The following is a 10,355-nucleotide window of genomic DNA, read 5'->3' on the forward strand; positions in this document are numbered from 1 at the left end:
AAGATGTTTAGAGCTGTCAAACAGTTCCATTACGGGGTCCAACGGCAATTTTTCAGAGAACAACAGAGTCCGAAAATAAGCTTTGCTCGAAAGTTATGACGCCAACGCTTAATGAATGCATCCTTCCCATTTCCCAAAATCTGCCCGAAATTGCTTCTAAAAATGCGACACGCCGCTCGCGGTATGCGTCAGGTCGCTTTCCCTTTCTTGGCGACAATTTTGTTACGTACAGTATATGACGGTGCCTGGCGTGTATCCAGAACGTGTTAACGTGTCGCAGGACGAGACTTGCGTATTGTTGTCGCTTGTCGCACCATTTTCGGCCGACCCAAATTTGGCGCGCGAGCGGGTGGTATGATATATAGCAAGTTCGGTGGCAAACTACTATCAGTCTTAAAGGTTAAATGGCCGGGAAGAGAAGAATCTTGAGATATTTAATGAAGTTCGTTTATCTTTTAACCAAAAAGACTTAGACATAACGTAGTTGTAAAAAGGGAATTAAATGTTTAATCTGAAACGCTTGAGTAGATTTTTATTTACATTTTTAATGATTTGCCTCTCCTCACTGTTGGGTGATTTGTTAAAGCACGTTAGTCTAACAATACCAATTTTTTGTGTTAATTTATTTGTTGTTAGGTATGATCAGTCAGTACAAAAGGTTGAATTTTAATCAATATACATAGATCGTTTTGAGAAATTTATTTTAATCTAAAATGAACTGTTTTTGTTCAAAGTTTGGACTGATATTTTACAAGTTTTCTTTTTTCAAGGGTGTTCTGAAATTTCTGTTAAATAATTAAAAAAAATAGCAAAATGGCCGACAGTGAAAACCGTACTTTTATTTTCCCCAATCCGGGTTACTTTCTGCCGCCCGATCTCATAAGTAAATACGGACAAACGCAAGAAAAGGTGAATGAATCAACGCCCGGAAATATCACGTTCACTGAATTTCCGATGTTCTGCGGCGACTCCGTCCGGACCTACACGAGATGCAAAGACACCCCTCTTAACCAATGCGACGAATGTGATATGAGCATCGCCAGCGTCTTTATGGCCTTGGTGGCCTTCCTCGGCTTAGCCATAGTGATCGGTAACCTGCTAGTTCTTTTGGTGGTGCGAAAGCGGAAGGTCAAGGGAAGACTCGAGAACATGGACTTGCATCGCACGTCGCTGGCAGCCGCTGATATACTCACAGGTTTGTGCAATTGAATATTCTGTTATAGGTTGCGTGTGCTGTTGGGAAACCGTTTAGATGAGCTTTTGAGGTAATAGCACGCATAGGTATCCGCAACACTAGGTGTAGATATTTGAAACAACATTCATAGGGATCGATTCGGACTTGTGTTTTAAGGTATCCGCTACAGGGGCATTCTTATTATGTTAAACCATCGTTATCATTTATGACCCTTCACTTACTGTTACGATAGCTGAAGTACTTTATTGTTATGAACTGTAATGTTCTGTAGTATTTTTAATTTTTTAGCCCACAGCTTCTTTACATACAGCTTTCTCCGCGGTCACAGAAAAATTGCTAAGTTTAACATTACAAAATCGCACCATGATTGTTCCAAACAAATTTGGAAAAGACAGTGGACATTTAGAAACCTTAGCTTTAATCAGTTCTATGGAAATTTAACCCAACATTTTGAAAATTGTCTTGGCAGGAGTTCAGATCCTTGTCATAACAACGTACAACTTCTCTTGGAGCATCCAGTCCTCTTCCGGCTTAATCGCGGAGAAAAGCGAGGAAATGAAGAACACATCATCCGCCTTCATCGGAGGCATCTTCTTCACCCTGACCTTCTCCTCATCAATCTACAACCTCACCTTTCTCGCCGGACAGCGGCTTTACGCCTTCGCGAGGCCGATCGACTACAAACTACAGAGGAAACGAACCATCAGTCTCTGGATCTTTGTCGTCTGGGTTCTTGCCGTTGTTTCGTCGACCGCTTGTGGTAGGCTTGAGTTTTTGTTATTAAAACGTTTTGTAATTATATTAAAACTATAAAAAAAATAATCTTTAAGGTGAAAATCCACTGTTAGCTCTGTTTGGCTGTCAAGAAATTTGGACTATTTTATAAGGAGCAAAGTACAATGTTATTTTGAATTGATTTCTTTGAAAAAAAAAGGATTACTAGAAAACCGTTGACGAAATTTTCCACATGTAAATAAGAAGCCATGATGTCATTTCTCAGAAGAGCTTTCCTTAAATCGCAATACCACATAAGGCAATATACTAACCCCGTCTTTTGTTATTTCACAGCCTGGTTTCCTGACCACTTTACGTTCACTTACACGACAAATACATTTCTCTTCTACCCAAACATACAACCGGGTTCAGCCGCAGCGAGCTTGGGTCTTCTTGCAGTCACTCTGGTCTTACCTTATGTTCTGACCGTAAGTTTAAAAAAATGTGATCCTTTTATATTAACCCTAATTACTGTAAGAGTTTTTTTAATATACATTTTTCAAACCTATAAACTCTACAAGAAATAACTTAGTTAATAACCCACTATTTAACCTGATTAAATTATTTTATACAAATATATTTTAAATCTCATCATGAACCATTCTAAATCTTCTAATTATACTACTTGACAGTTACGTATAGTGTGATCAATTCCTCGCATTACACCCTATATGCGTATGTTGCTTTAAATTTACCTCACGATATCGGGTATCTAAAAGCAAATATCAAAAGTCAATTCTTTGTGGTTTTCGGATTCGCGGACTTTGATCTTGACACTTTTTTGTCATAGACTTCGTTTCTGATCGCCTCAGCAGTAATAGTCCACGCTCACCTGAAGAGATCCGCAATGTCGCGCAAGATCTATCGTCAGTCGGCAGGAGGACAGGACGACGACAGCTCTAAAAGTAACGAGATGGGATTCTTCGTGACAACTGCCCTGATGCAAGTGGGGTTCACCTTCTCAGTCGGTACGTAGAAGTATTGCCAGTGTATTGCTTGCGGCGGGTTGAAATTTGGCCAATATTTACCTTATTTTACCCGGTACTACACAATTTGTAGGCAGTTTTATCACAAACAAGTTAGCCAGTGGTTCAAAGAAGTTTTTAGCTTGCGACACACCATGAAAAAACAATCGCGACACACTTCCACAAAACAGAAATATCATAGCTTGGCAATCGGCCTTAACGCACAGAAAAGCAATAGTTAGATAGCTTGATATTATCAGTTCAAATATCGTTTATTATATTTTTTGAAGTACTAAGTTTTGCGGCACACTTGATAATGCGTGCCACACCGTTTGGGCATTACCGTTCTAAACGAATACAAAATTACAATAAATATTGAGACTTCTTCTTATATGCTAATATTGCCTGCAAAAATCATAAAACATTGCCTGCACAATCACAATATTTCTATACAACATTGTTTTGCGTCGGTAGTTTGTGTGTCTATGAAGGACGAAGCTTGACTTCTTTTATTTTTTTAGTTCCGTGTGCGGTGGTTGTTATCCTCGGCTATGCTGACCCAACTTTTTCGGCATCACATGACGGCAACCTGGCTTACGCTGTGTGCCTTTATATCAGTATGCTGAACAGGTGAAACACAGTTTTGTAATAACTTACAACAATAGGTAGCCTACGTGCAGCATTGAAGAATGTAGTTGTAGTATATATTAAGATCTGTATTGGCATCCAATCTTATAAAATAGTCAAATAAGTCAATAAAATGAAACACCGTAAAAGGGTTGACAATAATTAAACATAATTGTTTTAATTCCACGCAGCTTGGTTAACGTCCTGGTCTACAGCATCCGCGACTCCAAGTTTCGTTTTGAGGTAAGGAAGGTCGTCGCCTCTTACTTCTGTTGCTGCTGCTCCTCCGAATTCGGGAAGGGCACCATCAGGAAGTTAAGAGCCGCTTCGGAGAAGAAAATTCTTCCTAATGGAAGCTCTGCAACGAACAGCACAGGAACCACCGGTACTTCCGGAACAGACGGACACTTCGCAAAGAAGTTTCATAGCTCATCGACCTAGAAGCGATTTCAAATAAAAAAAACTGCGAATGCGGTTGACCACGATATACCAGTCATGGCGATTGTGCGTTCTTATATGTTCATGGGCTGGCACCTGGTGATTTTACACACAATATCACAAAAAAACGAGTGTTGGTGTATTTTTCGCGAATCGGGGTATGTCTAATTCTGGTCAACTTCTTTTTGTTCATCGGAAAGTTGATAAATATTGTAAAAGTTTTTTAAAGTTTTTAAAAATCAAATATGTAAAAATAAACCTATAAAAAATAGTCGATTTTGTGCTCTAAAAATGTTACAGCCACTTTCTGTTTTTTCTGTAATTCAATGATTTTTACCTTACTTATTCATGATGCATTTTTGTTTACTAATAATAATCTGTACATCCTGACAAAAATTCATTGACATCTGTAATAACAAAAAAAACCGAATACATCTTGACATTGCCTTTTACTTACTATATATATTTGTTTCAATTTTTCTATCTATAGGTTTAAAATTGTTTTATTGTTTTGCTACACTTTCATGCTTTCTACTTTTTTATTGCGCAACCTTTCACTCTTCAATAAATGTTTCATCAAACCGTAGATATAATTTATTAAGGATAATGGACCCAAAAGCTTTACCATTCGAAAAAGTCTACATATTTGTTTCATGCAGAAGAAAATCTTTAATTTATAGTTCACACAACTGAACAATTGGCAGTAACACATGTTTAACTGTGTGAATGATGATGTCGTCCTAAAAACGCGCCCAGAAAGGTTCCTAAACGCGTGCAAATTGATTACGGCGAAATCGAAAAAGTATATGACTTGTTTATAATAAAAAATCCATTGAGTGCAAGCACATTTAAAACGAATAGTCAACTACCGATAAAAGTTCATGTTAGAATTTATAAATTCGTTAATGGATATTGAGTTTGTAAAATATTCATTCAAGCTTTTGACTTCTGTGTTTTGTCAGCATCTCTTACATTTGTCTACTTACAGAGTACTGTATATGTTCTTCTGCGTACAGAGTATGTCTAGATATGCCGCATTTAATATTTACAAGTGTCTATTAAATATACCTTTAAGGGCAGGTTATGGCGAATATTTTTATGGGATAGCCTCCGGCTACATAAAACTGTTCCAAAATGGTCGCTCAGTATTGCTGGATCATGGTTGCTGATATCTCATGCAGTATGTTTGACGTAACACAAACCGATCTACACGGTGAAGTCAAGGCATTCATGAATTGCACGCAGTTGTCTATGTCGCTTTCAATCTCGGAAATTTACCTACATTTACGTAGAGTGATTATTTCCGGAACGCACGGAACATCATTTATTCGATTAGTACAGACAGCATGGAAGTGCAACTTTTGAAGCAGTGCGTATTTTCGGGAATTTTAAACACGGACTACCTTTTCTAATGATGGGAAATTACGTGTCGTCAAATATTAATATTTGGCAATGGTTGCGCAAGAGCGTTAAATCATAGGGCGTGACGCAGATAAAAAGTAATTAACTTATTTTTCTGCATCTTTTATCCCCTTTGGTTATATGCTAACACCATTGTTTGCGGTAAAAGATTTGTTATAACGAGAAAGTATTTTAGATACGATTTAATATTTATAGCAGAAGTCAGCATTTTCTTTAAGAAAAAATGGATTTGTTTTGTTTTAACAAGGTCGCGCCTATAGGTATTATTTTGATAGGGCATTGTTACGTTTAAAATTGTTCTTCTAATTGTTTGATATTATATATAATTATCTATTCCAAGGTATGCAGGTAGATTACAGGCACTATAACAAAGCATTTCAACTGTGTTGTTAAAATAGACTTCTAATCAGCCGTGTGAATACAGTGCAACAAAAATATCTTCACAAAAATATATATTATCAGCATAGTAATAACTCAACTATTCAGCGGGTTGTTTAGTTATTCTTCCTTGAAAAGGACAAAACTCGTAAGGTTTCGGTTGCTTGCCACCAGCACAGCTTGCCACAATTAGTTATCTAATTTAGACTTAACTTTGTCGAATTCTGCTAAACGCCAGCAGTTTCCTATATTTGAATACAATTCTTAGTTGCCACGTAGTCAAGGCACGCTGCCGCACTGGCAAGAAAAGTAGGGAAAAGGTTACTTAGAAGGCCTCAAGCCCGGTACAATGTCGTGACATGCCAGGAAAGGTTCGGACATCACGCGTGTGGCGCTGCGCCTATTTTCGAGGTGCATGATATTAAAAATGCCAAACGCCTAGTCGGGGAGGGGCATTTAGGGACTTGCCGTATATGGTTTACCAATAAGAGCTGGTCCCACACAGATGGGCGGTATTTTGTTCGTTACAGGACTTTACGAACCTAGAGTTAATTTCTTAGAGCAAGTTTCATACAAATGCCTCGGCGATTTTTTGTATATATGCATTAAGCTGTACAATATATGTACAACAAACTGCCACTATTTACCATTATGTTAGCACATGAATTTGGTTTATTGTAAGACACATAAACAGATTAAACCTAATTTCAACCTTTTTTTAAATGTTTTTTTTTCAGCTAAAAAAATGTATAGCACAGTTTGAAGTTAAAAACATATGTCACGGCACGTTTTTAATTTTGTCTAACACAGTAACCTAAAATTGTTTTCTTTAACAGGACGTTTGTATTATTTCTGCCACCGCTTTTGTCACGAGTTTGTGATGTCACGTTTCCTTTGCTAAATTCGTCGCGGCAAAGTGTTTTCGAAGAAGACGCTTCAGGTTTGGAGACGACGTTCTGCGAAATCATAACACAAGGAAAGAGGTGCCTGTCCAAGCGACAGGAATTAGAACATAGGAAGTTTACTGATTTTAGGCAAGAAAGATCTTCAAAGATGTCTAATTTAACTGCGAATGTAACTGTTTTTATTCCAACTTATCCACCCATTACTGAACGAATTCTGGTGATTGGTGTTCCAGTAAGGCCAGTTTTTCCACCCTGGTTTACCTCAACGCCCACCGCAACGTCCACAGCAACTACAAGCAATTCGACGTTATTGTCAGATGAATCTGGAGCTGGAGGTAACAGTTCGGTTCTGCAATCAACAACGAAGTTACCTGTTGACGTTTCCAAGCTGTTTTTCGGAAGACCAATATTTTGTACCAAGGACTCGCTCTACCAATGCAACGACACAGCTTTATCATTATGTGAACAATGCAGCATGAGCGGAGCTGCTGTTTTCCTAGCGCTTGTGGTGGTACTAGCGATATGCATAGTTATTGCCAACGCTTTAGTTTTGGGGGTTGTGGGTCGTCGAAGAATACTCAGGAAAACTGAAAACATGGATATGCACAGGGGATCACTGGCTGTGGCTGATTTGCTGAACGGTAGGTTGCCTATGTTTTTATTAAATTGGTGTTGTTTAGCAACAAAGAAAAAAAATACTATTTCATAGCCAAGAGAAATTATTATGCGATGCAATCAAGCATTGGTGCGTTTTGGAAATAATTGTGTAGTAATGAAGATCTGCAAACCAATTCGAACTATTAATTTTCCGCTGTAGATGTCTTAGTCTTAGTTATATGACCATTCAATGTGATTACTGTGATTCTAACTCCGAATGAAAGGTCAAAAGAATACCAATTTGCATTTCCCAGGTATTCAGATTCTCGTCATAGTGGTTGCCAACTTTAGCTGGACGATCAACTCCACGATGTACGGGGTCACAAAAGAAGCAAGAGATTCATACAACAGTCCGCAGGCCACGGTCGGCGGTATCTTCTACCTGTTGACTTTTACGGCGTCCCTCTACAACCTGGTGTACCTGGCTGGTCAAAGGGCGTACGCTTTTGTGCGACCCATTAACTACAGGTTACAACGTACCAGGACGATTGTGCTAGGCCTTGTAGCAACCTGGATGCTGGCCCTTATTTCGGCAACCGTCCCAGGTTGGTGGCCATTACGTTTGATGTAAGATTACTGTCAATAAAACGGATTTAAATTTGGATGTTTGATGTAAAATAACAATGTTAAACGGATGACTAGGCCAGCAGCAAGTTTATTTACCGATTTTGTATTTAATTCATCGAAAATCAAAAATCGCTCTAAATCAAAAAACAAACTTAAACTGCTACTAGACATAGTATAAAAATACGTTTTATATTGACACATTATATCACAGGCTTAAATACAAAACATTAATTTTACCAGTGCCATTTTCTTTTATTTTGTTTTTGTAGCTTGGATTCCGGACCAATTCGTATTTGCCTACTTCCCAAACACATTTCTGTACTACGCCGGGCAGCTGGGAAATGCACTGTTCTCATGGTCTGTTGGATTAACTTTGTTGTTTGTCCTCTACTTCACACCTTATCTCCTGACAGTAAGTTAACGACCAATGTATTTCATGAATTAATGATAGATTCTCGTAAACTGCAAATGTTCATATATGCTTTTACCGATTCAAAAGTAGGAACTCAAACCAACCCGAAAACCTACTTACGAAAATTTCTTGTGTGTGCTGCGTATGTTACCTATTGTAATCGTCCGACAGTTTTTTACACATATAAATTTATAAATGCCGAAAAACTGTTGTTTTGATTTTCAGGTGATTTTTCTGATTGTTTCTGCATTTTTCGTTCACAAACACGTGCAAAAATCGGCGAAGCCAGTTTCCCCTTATTCGGGAAGAAACGACAATGTTACCAAAGAAGAAATTCCATTTTTTGTCACAACTCTTTTCATGGTGATAGGGTTCACCGTTACTTCAAGTAAATATAAAGTATCCCATTTGTCAATCTTTTTAGACATCGAACAACAAATTTAAGATGGATAACATTACTGCTTTGAAAACCTTTACTAGAGGATCAGTTATTTTAGAGGACAGAGTTGTCCAAGCAAGATCATTATGCATTTTATGCGGGAAGCACATATTAGTGTTTGAATTTCTGTGTTTACGTTTGATAATAGTCGGTTGCTATTTAAAGTTTATTTTTAAACTTTTTGGGATATAGGTGATACAAGAATACTTCAAAATCGGCAAATAGTACGCAAATAAAAGTAGTAAGGATATCGCTAAACTCAACACTGTTCCACGGGCAACAAAAAGTAATATCGTTGGTCACTTGTTGGCCTGGGCTTTAATAACCTGTAGTAGAGAAATGGTGCTAGAAATTTATCTAACGCCTTAATTTGCGCTTCAAAACTTAGTTTTGTTTTTCGCAGTTCCAGCGTTCGTGGTGGTTGTGGTGTATTACACAAGCGTCGTTTCCTTCGACGACATTTCCGTTGCCTACGTCGTCTGCTTTTACGTCAGCATGACGAACAGGTAATTAACCTAAGTGAAACAAATAGAAAAGCCATAACTTGATATTGCGAACGAAACATTCGCCGAAATCCGGCAACATATGGTAGTAAAGGTGACATTTGGTCGTGCAAATCAAATCAAGCCTCCCTTCATGGCGACCTATTGATATTAAAATTAGAATTGGCCACAGCGTTGTTACTGGAGAAGTCCAGAAAAATGCCTTTTCTTTCCAGAACAAACGTGTAGAAATATGATATAAACTGGTGCTACCAGACATATTAACGTCCTCTGCTGTTTTTGATTAAGACATATGATATGTATAACTTCTAACGCGACGAGACTAAAATGTTCGTCATGGCCTTTCAGTTTGGTCAACGTGATTGTGTACAGCGTCCGCGATTCCAAGTTCAGAGCTTCGATGCAATCTCTTCTGTGTTTCTGTTGCAAATCTGATCAACCTCCGCATAAACCCCCATCAAAGAAAAAATCCTCACGCAAAACCAAAAACGCCGTTCAGGATAAAAAACTAACTGATTCTTCATCAGCGGCCAGTACAAGCGGACAACAGCACGACCAAACCGTGTCCACCAACCTTACGACGAAAAAGCACCCGTCTTCTGTTAGCAGTGTTTAAATATACTGTTTTCGTTGTTGTGTCGCTTTATTTTACAAGGAATTAACATCGCTCTTTTAACTAAACAATGAGTTTGATATTATATTATTTTATTATCGCACCTTTCTATTATCGTACTACACGCATCTTAATACGGATATCACAAGAAATGTTACTGCGTTAATTTTCGTTGTCCGCTAGCTGGAGCTAGATATTATCTTCTAGAAAAAAGAGAAGGTTGACAACAATTCAGTTGCAACTAATAAAAATCTTCGGTTAATAAGGCGATTTTATACATTTAAAGATTGAGGTTAGCAAACACTTTATCTTGTTAGACGTTCTATGACAACTGTTCAAACTAATAATATCAAACAAAGTATAAAAACAAAAATCACTTTGTTTAGTTATTAAGACTACTGTATTTTACTAGTTTAGGTCGTTATCAGCATCTAAAACACAAAGATATATCAACCAAGGA

At 37.9% G+C, this 10,355-nt stretch overlaps 2 protein-coding genes across 2 annotated transcripts; both read left to right on the forward strand.

Moving 5' to 3' along the window:
- Positions 1-813: 813 nt before the first annotated feature.
- On the forward strand, positions 814-4,243 carry LOC146169269 (melatonin receptor type 1A-like). Its single transcript, XM_083386342.1, has 6 exons — positions 814-1,195; positions 1,665-1,955; positions 2,264-2,397; positions 2,760-2,937; positions 3,456-3,564; positions 3,753-4,243. The coding sequence occupies exons 1-6, from the start codon at positions 814-816 to the stop codon at positions 4,000-4,002; spliced, it is 1,344 nt and encodes a 447-aa protein (XP_083242468.1). The 3' UTR covers positions 4,003-4,243.
- Positions 4,244-6,833: 2,590 nt separating this feature from the next.
- On the forward strand, positions 6,834-10,114 carry LOC146169270 (uncharacterized). Its single transcript, XM_083389209.1, has 6 exons — positions 6,834-7,345; positions 7,616-7,906; positions 8,198-8,340; positions 8,566-8,728; positions 9,183-9,285; positions 9,631-10,114. The coding sequence occupies exons 1-6, from the start codon at positions 6,853-6,855 to the stop codon at positions 9,896-9,898; spliced, it is 1,461 nt and encodes a 486-aa protein (XP_083245335.1). The 5' UTR covers positions 6,834-6,852; the 3' UTR covers positions 9,899-10,114.
- Positions 10,115-10,355: the final 241 nt, after the last annotated feature.

Source organism: Ascidiella aspersa, chromosome 1, assembly GCF_963924565.1.
Source record: "Ascidiella aspersa chromosome 1, kaAscAspe10.2, whole genome shotgun sequence".
Lineage (NCBI taxonomy): Eukaryota > Metazoa > Chordata > Ascidiacea > Phlebobranchia > Ascidiidae > Ascidiella > Ascidiella aspersa.

Excerpts from the sequence above, each read along its gene's own strand:
- LOC146169269 (XM_083386342.1), top strand. The coding sequence starts at position 814 with ATGGCCGACAGTGAAAACCGTACTTTTATTTTCCCCAATCCGGGTTAC. Across the intron at positions 1,196-1,664 it reads AGCCGCTGATATACTCACAG|GAGTTCAGATCCTTGTCATA; the intron begins GTTTGTGCAATT and ends TTGTCTTGGCAG. Across the intron at positions 1,956-2,263 it reads TGTTTCGTCGACCGCTTGTG|CCTGGTTTCCTGACCACTTT; the intron begins GTAGGCTTGAGT and ends GTTATTTCACAG.
- LOC146169270 (XM_083389209.1), top strand. The coding sequence starts at position 6,853 with ATGTCTAATTTAACTGCGAATGTAACTGTTTTTATTCCAACTTATCCA. Across the intron at positions 8,341-8,565 it reads TCACACCTTATCTCCTGACA|GTGATTTTTCTGATTGTTTC; the intron begins GTAAGTTAACGA and ends TTTGATTTTCAG. Across the intron at positions 8,729-9,182 it reads AGGGTTCACCGTTACTTCAA|TTCCAGCGTTCGTGGTGGTT; the intron begins GTAAATATAAAG and ends TGTTTTTCGCAG.